Raw genomic sequence first — 16,704 nt, forward strand, 5'->3', positions numbered from 1 at the left:
CAGTTTTCTACTTCCCTTGTAATCTTGGTTACATTAGTTTTTTTGTGCAAAAATGTTTTAATTTTATATAATCAGAAATATCAGTTTTACATTTTGTTTTACTCTCCTTATCTTCTTTGGTCCTAAATTCTTCCTCTAACCACAAATCTGACAAATAAACTATTCCATGCTTTCTTAGTTTGCTAATGGCATCATCTTTTATGTGTAAATCATATTATTTGAATAAAATAATACTTATATTAGTATATGGTGTGAGATGTTGCTCTATACCTAGTTTCTGCATACTGTTTTCCAGTTTTCCCAGGAGTTTTTGTCAAATGATGAGTTCTTGTTCCAAAAGCTTGAATCTTTGGCTTTATCATATACTAGGTTAATACAGTTATTTACTATAGTGTAATTTGTACTAGTCTATTCCACTGATCCCCCTCTTTATTTCTTAACCAGTACCAGATTGTTTTGATAATTACCACTTTATAATACAGTTTGAGATCTGGTACTGCTAGACAACATTTCTTTGTACTTTTTTCACTGATTCCCTTGATATATTTGAGTTTTTGTTTTTCCAGATGAATTTTGTTATTATTTTTTTTTCTAAATCTATAAAATATTTTTGATAGTTTGATTGGTATAGCACTAAACAAATTAACTTAGATAGGATTATCATTTTAATTAAATTGGCTCAGCCTACCCATGATCAATTAACATTTTTCCAGTTGTTTAGATATGACTTTATTTGTGTGAAAAATGTTTTATAGTTTTGGTCATATAGTTCCTGGCTTTATCTTCCTGCCTCTGTTCCTTTATCTTTAAAATAAGGATAATAATAGCACCTACTTCATAAAATTGTGAGGATCGAATGAGATGAGATGTGTAAAAATAATTTATAAACCTAAAAGAACTTTACAAATGCCAGCTATTGTTGTTGTTATTGCTATTATTGGTCAGCTAGGTGGCACAGTAGATAAAGCAGTGGCCCTGAAGTTGGTAAAACCTAAGTTCAAATATCACCTCAGCCACTTACTAGCTCTGTGACTCTGAGAAAGTTATTAAACCCTAATTGCCTTAAACATACAGGGCCATCTCTAGTCATCCTGATGTATATCTTTCCACTGGAGCCAGATGGTTCTGGAGGAGAGAGTGAGGTTGGTGACTTTGCACAGCCCTCTCTCACTTAAATCCAATTCACTGCAAGTCATGACATCATTTCCGAAGTCATGGTCCTCTGGGAATGGAGGACAAACAACAACAACATTGTTATTATTATTAATTAGGGGAAAGATTCTTAGCTGCTGAATGAGGGGGTCTAGAAATTAAAAAAAAATACAACAAAGAAATGAGTCTGATTTTGTCTATGAGCCTAAACTGCAGTGGATATGACACTTCTTAGGGAGAGGCAAGAAAAAAAAAGAAGATGAAATAATTTCTTGTGTGTCTCTCTCTTCTGCAGGTTGAGGAGTTGTGGTCTCACTTCTTCTGGTTGTCAGGATCTCTCCACTGCTCTCAAGAAAAACAGAAGTGTGACCCATTTGAACCTGGCAGATAATGCCCTGGGGAATCATGGAGTGACACTCCTCTGTGAGGCCCTGGGATATCCAAACTGTCTCCTACAGGAACTGAAGTAAGTCCTCCCATAAGGCCATTGTGTCAAGAGCCTTAGATATTTCAAAGAGACTAAAAGCATAACATGAATTGAGGAAAGACGGTGAATGTCTGAGGAAGGATCAGGACTTAGGGTCCCATGGATTTTCTAGGAGGACAATGTGTAACAGACCCATTTTATCTCTGAAACTTTGTGTCAGCACAGTGAGCTCTCATATGTATCATCTTTCTTCTGGAAGGGGGTTAGAGGTATCACTCAAGTTCACATCCCTATTCTTTATACCAGGCTTATTATAGTAACTACCTGGCCTCAATATATCTCTTTCCTCAATGTTATTGTTCAATCATTTCTGTTGGGTCCTATGGAATTGAGACCAGGAAATAAAAATCTTTTTTTTTTTTGTTTGTTTGTTTGTTTGTTTTTTTCTGAATAATATGGAGATCTATAGTGTTGATGGTCAACCAGTTAAGTGAATTTTAAACAGATTGAATTACCACATAAAAGAACCATCATTAATAAGTCTTGAAGGGAGGTCTCTAGAAGAGTGCCTGAGGCATTTGCTTTAGTGTTCAATTCTTTTATAGTGATTTGGATAAATTAGTACATGAAATGATTATCAAATTTTAATGACACAAATCTAGGAAGACTTATACAACACATTAGACAACATTTTCCCGAAGGACCATATTATACTAAAAAATGATCAAATCTAATAATACACATGAAATTTAACCACTGTATATGGGTTCAACTAATCAACTGTATGTATCCAGTAGGGGCAGCTATTGCTAAAGAATGATAAAACTTGTGCAATATCAGATTGCATTATAAGAAGCATGACATAAAAAACTGGAAAAAATAGTCCCATTATATTCAGCCTTGACCATACTACTAAGGAAGTGTTTTGGTTGTGGGTGAACATTTTAAGAGGATGTTGGTTAGCTGGAGTGTCTCTAGAGAAGGCTAGCCTAGATAGGAAAGGGATTTAAAATAATAGGATTGCTTGATGGAACTGGTGAGGGCATCTAGTCTAACTCCCTCATTCTATAGATGAGGAAAATGAGACTTAGAAAGGTAAAATGAATTGCCCAAGGCCACACAGCAAAAAGAGCAATATTTGAACCCAGTTACTCTATCTCCAAAACCTTTAACTGTTTTCAACTATTTTTTTTTATGGGAGAGCCAGGGAAATGGTTAATCTTTTATTGGAGAGAAGAAAACATTATACCATCTCAGGTAAACCAATTCAGGGGCTCAGTGGCTCAACTGGGGTACCAGCTTGTAATGGGTTCCACAGTTAGGGCAATGCTGTGTCTTGCCTTTGTGAAGCCAGAACCAGATGGCTGCACTGTTGTCCTCTTCACAGATATAGCCCACTATTCACTTGTCAGTGATGGAAGGGAGCAGGTTTGGCTTCTCCTTAGTCCCTGGGGCTAATATATTGTAGGGATCCAAATCATTCCTTGCAGCCATCATAATCTCTCTCTCCAAACCAGTAGTCTGCTCTTCATCAGAAGGGATGCCTCCTCCACTTGCCATGGAGCGAGCAGCAGCCGGAGCCAGGCCACAGGCCCTCAAGGCCTGGACCACCAGCACCCTGGTGACCCACAGTAACCTTAGAGCCATCATGACTGAGACAGCTACGAGCCTGACTTCAACTATTTAAAGGACTTTCATAAAGAAGTAAGGTTAGAGTTATTCTGATTGGCCACAAAAGACAGAACTAAAAGAAATAGGCAAAATTTGCTGAGGAACAGAAGGAGCTTTGATATGTAGAAGTAAATCCCCAATTGTCATCTGGACCAACCAATACCTGAATTGGAATTCCCTTTATGGCAGTACTGACACATTGTCATGTAGTTTTTGCTGTCAGACCTCTTTGGATAGGGAACACAAACCACTAGCTACCTATAATGTTGTTGGTTTTTATTTTTTTTAAATTTTTTGTTGTTTGGTTGATTTGGGGTATCTTTTATGTTTAGATTTAAGTGTATTAGTTATGACATATCTCTAAACAAGTCTTAAATGGGAGTTTTAAGGTGACTGAATTTTCTTTGTGAATTAACAGAGTGACAATAGTCAAAAAAATCAAAGACAAACTCAGACTGTATTTTTAGAGGCATAAGAGTCTAAAATGAGGGAGACAAAAGGTGTGTTACACAATAGCTTGACAAGACCACATATGGAATTTTATGTTCAGTTCTTGATGTTATATTTTAGGAAAGACATTGACAGGTTGGAGCCCATCCAGGGAGGGACAACAGACATACCAAGATGACTGGAGCTCATTCAGTAAGAGATAGGTCAAAGAAATTGGGAAAGTTTAAGTCAGAGAAGGGAGAACTTAAAGAACACATGATAACTCTCTTCAAGTATTTGAATGACTTTTTTTTAATTTTTTTTTTTAGTGAGGCAATTGGAGTTAAGTGACTTGCCCAGGGTCACACAGCTAGTAAGTGTTAAGTATCTGAGGTCGGATTTGAACTCAGGTACTCCTGATTCCAGGGCTGGTGCTCTATCCACTGTGCTACCTAGCTGCCCCTGAATGACTTTTTAAAAAGTATTTTTAAAATATATTTAAAAAGCAATAGAATTTTTCTACTTGAACCTACAATGAATGTTATAGGTTTTGGTTTGTTTGTAGCATACAACTTCCTAACTATGGGAACCATCCAAAAGTGAATTTCACTTAATCAGGATAAAGTGGATTTCATATCAGTGGAAGTCTTCAAAGCAAAAGTCTTCTGCTTTTACCACTTTTTGAAATTTCTGTAGAAAGGATTCCTGTTGAAGTGTGGACTGGATTAGTTGATCTCTCAAGTACCTATTTTTTTTTTCAGGTCAATGAGGATTAAGTGACTTGCCCAGGGTCACACAGCTAGTAAGTGTCAAGTATCTGAGGCCAGATTTGAACTCAGGTCCTCCTAAATCCAGAGCCAGTGCTTTATCCACTGCACCACCTAGCTGAACCCTCAATATAATATATAATAGTTTACCTGTCAGATCTATGGGTGAGGAAAGAATTTATGACCAAACCAGAGACAGAGAGCAAAACAGAATGTAAAATGGATAATTTTGATTATATTAAATTTAAAAGATTTTGCACAAATAAAAGCAATAAAACAAAAATTAGGAGGAAAACAGAAAGCTGGGGAAAATTTTATAACAAGCATCTCTGATAAAAGCCTCATTTCTCCAATATATAGAGAAGTGAGTCAAGTTTATAAGAATATAAATCATTCCTCAATTGATAAATGGTCAAAGATATAAAAAAGCTGTTTTCAGATGAAGAAATCAATGCTGTCTACAATCTTATGAAAAAATACTCAATCATTATTGATTAGAGAAGTTCAAAGTAAAACAATTCTGAGGTACCACCTCACATCAATCAGATTGGCTATTATAACAGAAAAGGAAAAAGATAAAAGTTGGAGGGGATGTGGGAAAATTGGAATACTAATGCGTTCATATATAAACTATAAAATTGCTTACCATCTTAGGGAGGGAAGAAGGGAAGGAAGAAGGAAGAGAATTTGTAATTCAATTTTTTTAAAATTAATGTTAAAAATTGGTGGAGCTGTGAACTGATCCAACCATTTTGGAGAGCAATTTATAACTATACCCAAAAAGGCTATAACACTCTGCATATCCTTTGATCCAGCAATATCACTATGAGGTCTGTATCCCAATGAGAATTTTTTGAAAGGGAAAATGATCTATTTGCATAAAAATATAGCTGCTCTTTTTGTGGTGGTGGGGAATTGGAAATTGAGCTGCTGCCCATCAATTGGGGAATGGCTGAATAAGTTGTGGCTTGAGATTATGATGGAATATTGTTTTGCTAATGACGGGCAGGATAATTTCAGGAAAGCCTGGGAAGACTTACATGAACTGATACAAAGTGAAGTGAGCAGAACCAGGAGAACAACGTACATTGTAACAACAATATTTCATGATGATCAACTGTGAATGACAGCTATTCCAAAGAATTTATGATGAAAAATGCTATCCACATCCAGAAAAAGAAATGATGGAATCTGAATACAGATCACAGCATACTATTTTTCACTTTATTATTTTCATGGGCTTTTGGGGAGGTCTTTTCTTTCCACAGCATGACTAATATGAAAATATGTTTTGTATGATTACACATATATAAACGATATCAAATTGATTACTATCTCAGGGAAGGAAGAAGGGAAGGAGCAAGGGAAAGAATTTGGAACTCAAAGTTTTTTTTAAATTAATGTTAAGGGGGCAGCTAGGTGGTGCAGTGGAGAGAGCACTGGACCTGGAGTGAGAAGGACCTGAGTTCAAATTTGTCCTCAGATGCTTGACACTTACTAGCTGTGTGACCCTGGACAAGTTACTTAACCCCCACTGCCCCACAAAACAAACAAACAAAAACAAAAACAAAACAAACGGAAACATAAATTAATGTTAAAATTGTTTTATACATAATTGGGAAAATAAAATATTATTCAAAATAAAAATATTTTTAGAGATAAAATGGAAACTCACCTACCAAAGGCCTGGTACCTAAAAGCACAGTTTGAGTTCTAATAGTATGAGGGGAAAAATGACTAAAGTTCAGGTTTTCTAATTTAATAATGGCAAAACAGTAGAAGAACTGGGCCAGGGCACTTGGGTGATGTCTCATTTTCTCCGCTAGGTACCTTCTTAGGAATAGGAAAAGGAATAAGGCTATTAGTTTCATATTAGATACAAGACTATGTACATAGGCTCCTTTCTAAGGTGAAGGAAAATAAAAGTATGCTTTATAACTTTACCAGATATCATGTGTTTCTCTCACAGGTTACAAGGTTGCAGTTTTTCTGAAGCTTGTTGTTGGGATCTCTCCTCGGCTTTGAAGAGCAACGAAAAATTAACTCATCTGAACCTGGGGGGTAACACCTTGGGTAATGATGGAGTAAAACTTCTTTGTGAGGCCTTCAGGCAGCCAAGCTGCAGATTGCAAGAAATAAAGTAAATCACCACCAATTTCTTTAATTCATAACTACTTCTACTTGAAATTAGGGAAGAGGGGAGTCCCAAAGACCAGCATGATTCCAGTCATTCTGGAATGTATATGGAAAAGTTAGGGGATGATATTTTAGCCTACTCACATTCATTAGGATATGTTGTAAACTGTGATGGAGATGCTAACAGAATTAGTAACAGGATTAGCAGACACTTTCCTTCCCTAAGCCTTCATAGCTGCTGTAGGAATCCAGCTTGTTTTGTTTTGTTTTTTCTTAATCAGTGATCATTTCCCCTACCGATTTCATAGGTTCCATTATTTCCTGCCAGGTCCCCATTATTCCCTTTATAATTACTTAGGTCCAAGTATTTACTCAACATAAGAGAAGATACAAGGGTCTTATGAGGGGAAAAAATGTAGTATTATGGTCTGGGTTATGGTGAAGGGTACTACATTGTGGATATTAATTCCTTCTGATAGTTACACTTCCTTCTCCCCTTTTATCTGGTAGGCTATGGAGATCCTGTTTCACTGCAGCAGGCTTTCTTCATCTCTTTGCTGTACTCAAGAGCAGCCACAACTTGACTCATTTGAATATTGCTGGAAATACACTGGGGGATGATGAGGTGAATCTATTGTGTGAGGCTTTGAAACACCCAAATTGCAACCTTCAGAAGCTGATGTAAGTTTTAGTCTGTTCATAGAGGAAGAGGTTGGGGAAAGGGGCTGTTGCTAAGAATGCAAAATTTGAATCAGGAAGAATACAGGGTATCTGTGGTAGATTCATATTCTTGTCTTTTATGAATGAAATCCTGAATAACAGATTTTCCCTTGTTATGAGAGAAATAATCTCCTTTGTGAGTTCATGCTATAGGTGACTACCACAAACCACACAGAATTTATAGAGGTAAAAACTAAGGTTAGATTATGCAAATCCACAGGTTCAGGTCTCAGATTAAAAATAAACTGAATGAAAATTAGGATTCTAAAGAGAATTTTTGATAGACAACATTGTATCCAAGTAACAGAAACAATTGTTTTTACATATTGCAATCTTGTACATTCTTTTAGGCCATAATTTTTTTAAAGACAGATTCATATGGGGCAGCTAGGTGGCACAGTGGATAAAGTACTAGCCCTGAATTCAGTAGGACCTGAATTCAAATCCTGCCTCAGACTCTTGACACTTGCTAGCTGTGTGACCCTGGGCAAGTCATTTAACCCTCATTGCCTAGCAAAAAAAAAAGACAGATTCATAATCCCCTGCTTTTTTCAATGTCATAAAACTTGAACAACCTTTGTTAAGAACAGTAATAACATCATACATCTTTTAAGGAAACAAAACTGTAGTTATAATTCAGTCATTCAGTAATGTCCAATTTTTTATAGCTGCTTGGATCATAGCATACCAGGTCTTTCTGTGCTCTACTATCTCTCAAACTCTGTCCAAGTTCATATTCATTGTTTCCATGATACTATCTATACATCTCATCCTCTGTTATGCCCTTTTCCTTTTTCCTTCAATCATTCCTAATATCAATGTTGTGATGTTTAAAATCTATGTTGTGGTTGCCTTAAATTAGAAGCTTCAGCACCAGTCGTTGGGCATTAAACATTTATTAAAGCATACAGGTATTCACAAGGAGTTCAGAAAGTTAAGAAATAGCCTATCTAGCCTAGAGTTCCAGCCTGGTTGGGTTCTTCCTCAAGTCCTCCTCCAAGAGCCTGCTTTAATCAGGAATTCTCCAGCAAGCTGATTGTGGAAGCTTTTTATAGGTCTGGAACAGAGGCGGTCCTTATACACTGCTTCAAGCTGATTGGTTTGTGTCATTCAAATCCATTGAAGGTGTTCTCAAGTTGAGTTCACAGTCTAGCTTCTGAGAACAATACCTTCTTAAGGGATAGCCAGGTGTGATTACAATCCAATTAACTTGAAGTAGGCTAATCAGCAGTCAATCACTCTCACTTGATTGAATCAGTCTAGATTAATCTCCAGGTGGGTCTTTGAGTATCTGCTAAATGCCATTATTTTATCACAGTGTCTCTTCCAATGAGTCTTCTTTTCTCATTATGTGGCCAACATATTTAAGGTTCACCTTCAGTATTTAATCTTCCAATGCATAGCCTGATGTGTAATTTGAAATTCTAAATGTGGGTTCTAATCTGTGCCCCCCCCCCGAGTTTTGGGGGGAAACTGACTAAAACCAATGATAAATGAGTTTAGAATTTTTTAAGGGTTTATTGAAAGATAGTAAAATAAAGAGAAATATTGAGAAGAGATTTCTTATAACCTGGCAATCCTAGCTGTCCTAATCTCCCACTTCTGAAGTTCCCTGCCGCCATGCCAATGTCTCACAGCCAAAGAGGAAGCACAGTCTCACCAGCCTCTGCTTCCTCCTTTATGTTCGCCTCCCAGAAATGGGAAGCTCCTCAAGTTGATTGGCTGGTAGCCTTGATAGACAGTACCCACAAGCAAAAGTCACTTCCTGATGCCAAGGACCTTGACCAAATGGCTTGCCCTCAGAGGCCTTCTCCTCATGGTGGAGCTTTTCTACAGTAAGTCTCCAGCAGGTGGCATCATTCCAATTGTTACACTGAATTAATTTTTCTAAAGTCTTGACTGATTTTATATTCTTGCTGTCCAAGGGACTCTCAAAAGTCTTCCCAGCACCATAATTCAAAAGTGTCAATTCTGTCATGCTCAGCTGTCCTTACAGTCTGACTCTCACAGACATGCATTGCTACTGGAAAAAATACAGCTTTGATTATACTGACTTTTTTTGGCAAGTGGATGCCTCTGATTTTTAGGATGAAGTACAAATTTTCCATAGCTTTCCTTCCAAGAAGCAAGAATTTTTTTAAAATAGTATTTTATTTTTTTCCAATTACATTTGAAGATAGTATTCAACATTCATTTTTGTAATATTTTGAGTTCCAAATTTTTCTCCCTCCCTCCCTTCCTTCCCCACTCCCCAAACCAGCAAGCAATCTGATATAGTTTATACATTACAATCATCTTAACCATATTTCTACAATAGTCATGCTGTGAGAAAAGAATTAGAAGAAAAGGGGAAAATCACAGGAAAGAAGAAACAAAAACAACAATGAAAAAAGTGGAACTAATGTGCTTTGATCTGTATTCAGACTCCATAGTGTTTTTTCTGGATGTAGAGAACATTTTCCCTCATGAGTCTTTTGGAATTGTCTCAGATCATTGTATTGCTGAGAAGAGTTAAGCATATCACAGTTTATCATCACAAAATGTTGCTATTACTGTGTACAATATTCTTTTGGTTCTACTCATTTCACTCAGCATCAATTCATGTAAGTCTTACTATGTTTTTCTGAAATCTGTCAGAGAAAGCATCTTTTGATTTCATGGTTGCAGTCACCATCTACAGTGATCTTTAAGACAAGAATATAAAGTCTAACACTGCTTCCATTTCTTCTCCCTCTATTTTCCAGAAAGTGATGGGACCAGTTGCCAAAATCTGAGTAGTTTTTTTTTGTTGTTTTTTGTTTCAAACAAACTTTTTTTTTTTTTGGAGGGGCAATGAGGGTTAAGTGACTTGCCCAAGGTCACAGAACTAGTAAGCATCAAGTGTCTGAGGCCAATTTTGAACTCAGTTTGTCCTGAATCCAGGGCCGGTGCTTTATCCACTGTGCCACCTAGCTGCTCCCTCAAACAAACTTTTTACAAACTACTCTTACACTCTCCTAACTGAACTTGAGAGGTAAACTAAATCAAGTTGCAGATTAAACTACATTTAGAAGGTTCACAAAAATTTGATTGAGGGAGAAGGAATTTACATTGTCATCAATCATTCCTCTGGCTTCTTATCTGAGAAATATTTGAGGCCTTAAATAAAGTTTCACATCTCTTGACACAGATTTCAGCCAACTCAATAACTTCTTAACTAGAAGAAATGATTCTGACACCCATTCCTCTTAATCTCCTCTTATTTGAGTGGAGGCAAAGTTTTGGAAATACTCCCCACCTCTCAATCCCCTCCCCCCCAAATTGTAAAGAATCTATGTAAAAAAAACCCAAAAGAAATAAAATTTAGCAGTCAATAAATTAATTCTGAAAGGGGTGAGGGTGGGAAATTATAGGACCAAATTGGTTTACAAGTAAATTCTATCAAATATTCAAATGATAATTAATTCTAATAGTATGAAAAATTTTCAATAATAAGAGAAAAGACAATCTGTTTCTGTGATACAAAACAGATAACAAAAACACGAACAAACAAAACAGGTAGAAAACCACAGACAACTAGCTCTAGTGAACATTCGTGCAAAAGCTTATATAAAATATTTACAACTAGATTATAATAGCATATTAGAAAGATTATATACTATAGTCATGTTAGGTTTACACCAGGAATGCCAGGTTAGTTCCACATTAGGAGACCTATAAAGATAAAAAAAACCTGTTGATAATATAAATAATAAAAGCCATATGATTTTGTGATTTGTTTTTCTGAAAAGGCTTTTTAAAAAAATCCAGTGCTCATTTCTTTTAAAAATATAGAAATCATAGTAATAATTGGACTTTTACTTAATATATAAATAGTAGTAACAAAATTCAAGAGCAAATGTGTTATGTAATGGGAAAAAGTTCAAGGATTTTTCAGTAAGTTTAGAGGTAAAGCAAGGATTCCCATTAAAATGACTATTATTTAATATAGTGCTAGAATTGCTAGTTCTAGCAATAAATGTGATGAATCAATTTGGATGAAGAGCAGCAGTGACATGAGGATAGAAGTTAACAAATTGTATTACCACTCATTAGGGATGAGGATAATGAATGCTAAGAGAACTATCTAGCTGCCTGGCTTCAATCATGACTGGGCCACAACTGAGGGCAGCACAAAAAGGAGTAGCTTCTGAATGTGGGATCATGCAATTGTTTTCATACTCTAATTGAAGGATACAGAATCCATCAGAACTAAAAATTAAATAAATTTTTGATAAAGAGCTGGCTGGCACCAAGAGGATCCTGGTCACCTTTTTGAGAAGTATTTCCTTATCCCTCTTAATTCTAATCTCCCCTCTCCTGATTATCTCTTATTTTCCTGTATGTAGTCTATGTGAACATAGTTGTTTCCATGTTGTCTCCTTCATTAGACTGTGAGTTCCTTGAAAGCAGGGAATATCTTTTGCTTTTTAATGTGTATCCCCAATGCTTAGTAAGGTACCTTAAAGATAGCAGGCATTTAATAAAGATTTATTGACTGAATGACTTACTGTTAGTCATAGGGGATGATAGTTGTATAATCAGGAACAATAGGATGTTTTCTAAGTTGTCTAATAAAGGAGTGAAGATTAAAGGACAGAGATTTAAGAAGTTTAATTGTTCCAATGCAGAAAGAATTTGAGGGAAGTAATGTCATTTCTGAGTTTATTAGTCTTGGCATACATGCAGCTTGGTGAACTGTTAGCATACCAGTCAAACCATTTTTCACTGGTACAAAATGAAATAAGAAGATGAAATTAAGGTACAAGCATAAGGAATGAGGAAACAGTTCTCACTTTTTACATGGCATTATGATGTAATTAAAGATCCTAGAATATCAATTAAAATTTTTTGAGATAATGAATAACTTCTGCAAAGTTATAGGAAAAAAAATAATTTACATAAATAATTAGCATTCCTATACATAATAAACACAATTTATTATAAAGAATTAGAAAGAACAAATTATTTAAATTAACTGAAGGCTAAAAAATGCTTGGGAGAATATCTACTAAGATTTACTCAGGGACTTCATGAATCTAACCATGCAGAAATAAATACCTAAATAATTTGAGAAAGATTAATTGTTCATGGATAGATTGAACCAATATAATAAAATGTCAATATTAACTAAATTTATTTATTCAGTACTATATATATTCAACTCCCAATAGTTTATAGTTCTAGAAAAATATATAAAAATTCATCTGAATCAATGAAACTTTAAGAATATTAAGGACATTTTTTAAAAAGGAAAATGGTTTATAATTAATATTTCAAACTGTACTACAAAGAAGTAACCATTACAACTATTTTGTGCTTGTGAGGGAAAAAATAGAAAAGGAGTTGGGATGAGAGAGAGAGAGAGAGAGAGAGAGAGAGAGAGAGAGAGAGAGAGAGAGAGAGAGAGAGAGAGGGAGAGAGAGGGAGAGAGAGGGAGAGAGAGGGAGAGAGAGGGAGAGGGACCAGCGTTGAATAGATAAGATATACAAGAAATAGAAGGAAATAAAGTACCACAGAATTCGCCAAATATCCCACTTATGGGGAAGTAATAATAATATGACAAAAACTGCTGAAAATAAGACAGCAATGTGGCAGAAAATAGGTTTGGATCAATGCCTCATATTGTACATTAATTTAAGATACAAATGGATACATGATCTATATATTAAAGAACACCTCATAAACAAATTAGAAGAACATTCAAGAAATTAACTTTTAGATCTATGAATAGGGGAAGAGTTCATAATGAAATAATAGATAGGAAAAAAGACAATAAAATGGGCAACTCAGGAATTTTGGAGGATCATTCATGCCCTCTAATAAAAACATGAGAAATTAATTAATAACAGAATAGTGAACAGAAAAGAAAAAAGAAGTCAAGGAAAAGAAAGTCTTAAGAAGGTTGTCATCAAGTACTTTAAGGGCTATAATGTGGGAAAAGGAAACAGGCTTATTTTGCTTGGCCCTAAAAGATAGTACTAGTAGCAATAGATGAAATTACAGAGATAAATTGTTTCAAAGTTAAAACAAAATAGCATTACCTAACAATGTAAGCTGTTCAAAAGTTGAATGGTTGCCTCTGGAGGTAGGGGATTGCCCATCATCACAATCATACAACACTATCTAGAGTGTTACATAAGGGACTTGGGTTCAGGTACAGGTTGGACTACATGGCAGCTGAGGTCCTGTCCGACTCTGAAAGTAGATGATTTTCTGGTTCCATGCTCTATTTAAGCGCTATTCTTATTGTTGAACCTTTGTTTTTATTTTTGTTTTGTTCTGTTTTGGTGAGGCAATTGGGATTAAGTGACTTGCCCAGGGTCACACAGATAGTAAATGTCAAGTGTCTGAGGCTGGATTTGAACTCAGGTCCTCCTGAATCTAGGGCCGGTGCTCTATCCACTGTGCCACTAGCTGCCCCTGAACTTTTGTTTTCAATGAGGACTAATGACATAACAGAGTGATGTCTTGATTTGTGCACTAATTGGACTAAAGTTAGGCAGAGCTGTGAAAAGTCATAAGCCTCCTTTCAGTCATTGAAATCCAGTGACAGGAGAAAAGCCTAAATGACTAGTGATGGCCTGGGATACAGTGGATAACCTTTGCTTCTTTGATATCTGACCAAGCTCTAAGTACTCCATAGATTCTGCTCATCCACCTTCATGGCCATTGGAACAAACTGTTCTCCTATCCTGGGCTGAAGTAATATTTCAGAAAAAAGAGGTTCCTGGGGGATGCTAGTTAACCTTTATGAGGTTATACCAGTGAAGTGCAAGGTCTGGCATAGCATATCAAAAATTGCTTGATCAGGGGTGGATTATATATCTCTCATCTGACTACCAGTAGTAGATATTTTCTGAGATTCTTATCCCCAGAAGGTTGACCAATATGTTATTAAATTGTTTGGCCGTGACAATTCTTTTTTTTTTTTTTTTTAGTGAGGCAATTGGGGTTAAGTGACTTGCCCAGGGTCACACAGCTAGTAAGTGTTAAGTGTCTGAGTCCGGATTTGAACTCAGGTACTCCTGACTTCAGGACCGGTGCTCTATTCACTGTGCCACCTAGCTGCCCCCATGACAATTCTTGCAGCAGTCCATTAAAGTGTGGAGGAGATGAAACATTCATTATTGAAGAGAGTATCCATACTCATGAAATCATAGTTGTGAAATATTAAGTTAGAATTTCATCTGTTACTCTCTCCTAAATGATTTTCTCTGTAATTTAGCATCCAAGCAATCACCTTCTTTACTTGATTACTACATGTTAAATAATAGAAACCTCAACATAAATTTCATACAAGCATCAATTCTCTAGTAAAAATCTTTACCCCACTCAAGAAAAGTTTTCACTCTTTCCTTTGGCTCTACCAATCCATTTATTCCCTTCTCAAGTATAAAACTCAATTTCCTAAATCATGTTTCTTCCTGTTTTTCTTGCTTAAAACATATGTGTAAGCTTGGAACATTTGCTTCAAATGTCAATTCAGTTGTTCTTTTCTGTTTCAAATAGAATCTTAGCTTTCTGGGGCAGGAACAATTTCATTTTTGTCTTTATATCACTTTGTATCATTATGTACCTGCTACAATGATTGATAGGGATTTGCATACTTGTCAATAATTGATTAATTTAGGCCTGAGATTTTTTATTTTTTAACATAACTTGATAATATTGTAAGCAAAACCAATTTTCAACTGTCATCTCAGCAAAAATCACCTAAGCAACAATGACATGGACAAAAAAGCAGAATTTTGACTGTTCTGATTAATGCCTCAAGACTCCTACCTTCAATCTATTGTTTCTTTCTTTTCTTTTCTTTTTTTCTTTTTTTAGTGAGGCAGTTGGGGTTAAGTGACTTGCCCCGAGTCACACAGCTAGTAAGTGTTAAGTGACTGAGGCCGGATTTGAACTCAGGTCCTCCTGACTCCAGGGCCGGTGCTCTCTCCACTGCGCTACCTAGCTACCCCTATTGTTTCTTTCTAATCCTGTATGAATTCTACCCCTTGGTAGGGAAAATGTGTTTTATCTTTTTTCTTATGCCAGGATATAAGAAAGTTGTAGAGATTGAAAAAAAAAAAAAGGAAAATCCTTTTTATTAAGGAATCATTATAACTTCTATGTTGTTTTTTTATAGACTCAGCAGATGGCAATTAAGTGAAGAAGCACAAAGAATGCTGGATGACATACAAGAGAGCCATCCACATTTGAAAATTGAATCTTCCAACTGATTCAATTCAATAAGTGTTCAAAGAGTAATTGATGTGAACTAAGATCCATGCTAGTTGCTATGGCAACATTTGGAGAAAAACTACTGTGCAGTTGTCTAAATTTTGTATATATCCTATGTATTCAAATATGGATTTACAAGATTTCAGATTTTTAAATTAGAAATTAATGAAACTCAGGAAGACTTAGATGAACTAGGAAAACAATATATACTATGACTACAACAATGTCAATTGAATAAACAACTATAAAAAAATCAAAACTGTATGCCGTGTAATTAGAATAACAAAATTTGGACACAAAAAAGATATATGAAAATTAAACTCTCTCCTTTGTTTGAAGATGTAAGGAATTTAGGGTATGAAATGCTTCATACACTGATATATTGGTTAGTTTTCCTGGTCCGTTTTTTTTCTTTCACTTTCTTTTTTATTCTTAGTAACATAAGACGACTCTTTGGGTAGAGGATTATATATTGGGAAATTAAAGTTTCCTCTCTCCTCATGTACACACATATGTACATACATATACATTTTAAAGCAATGGATATGAAAAGAAAAATCCTAAAATAATAAAAATATGGAAATATAGCAAAAATGATTAATAGAACATTATCTGGAAGATTTCTAGTGAAATAGAATCAGTAGTGTAGGGATCAATTTTTAATTGGGGAGTGTTAGCTAGGTGCCTTGCCACAATATTGGGGCAAGGAAGGAGACTGGCAGCGTCCCTCAAAACAGGGGAATATTTATTTAACAAAACAAACTTAAAAAACAAAACAAAACACAAACAGGATCAGTAGGATCAAGGGAAAGGAAGTTAAATTGGGAAAGGGAAATTATACAACCTGAACAACACCACTGCCCAGGAATCAGCTGAGAACACACAGCAGCATCCTGTCGCCTTCCAGCTTCACACTAGAATGGCAGAAAACCTCCCTTCTTCCCAGCAGACCCCAGGCTGACCACTCTGATAGTCACATGACTGCCCTCACTAGGCTTCCAATCATTATAATTTTTCCAGGCCCATGTAGGCATCGGCGAGTGGTAATGACGTGAGGTGCCAGTGCCATGGCAATGGCTACAACCAGTGGGTGGAGCACCATGCAGTTTGTGGAGCCCCGGGCCAGTGCCTGTGCTGAGGTTTTTTTTAATTCTA

General features: G+C 35.9%; 1 protein-coding gene across 1 annotated transcript in view; it reads left to right on the forward strand.

The window, feature by feature from the left end:
* Nucleotides 1–15,739, forward strand: part of LOC122749764 (NACHT, LRR and PYD domains-containing protein 3-like) — a 65,278-nt gene extending 49,539 nt beyond the window's left edge. The window contains exons 8-11 of the mRNA XM_043996282.1: nt 1,448–1,618; nt 6,416–6,586; nt 7,093–7,263; nt 15,455–15,739. Coding sequence (XP_043852217.1) covers nt 1,448–1,618; nt 6,416–6,586; nt 7,093–7,263; nt 15,455–15,548 — 607 coding nt within the window. The 3' untranslated portion in view covers nt 15,549–15,739. The remainder of the gene's footprint in view (nt 1–1,447; nt 1,619–6,415; nt 6,587–7,092; nt 7,264–15,454) is intronic.
* The last annotated feature ends 965 nt before the right edge of the window (nt 15,740–16,704 follow it).

This window comes from Dromiciops gliroides, chromosome 3 (assembly GCF_019393635.1).
Source record: "Dromiciops gliroides isolate mDroGli1 chromosome 3, mDroGli1.pri, whole genome shotgun sequence".
NCBI lineage: Eukaryota > Metazoa > Chordata > Mammalia > Microbiotheria > Microbiotheriidae > Dromiciops > Dromiciops gliroides.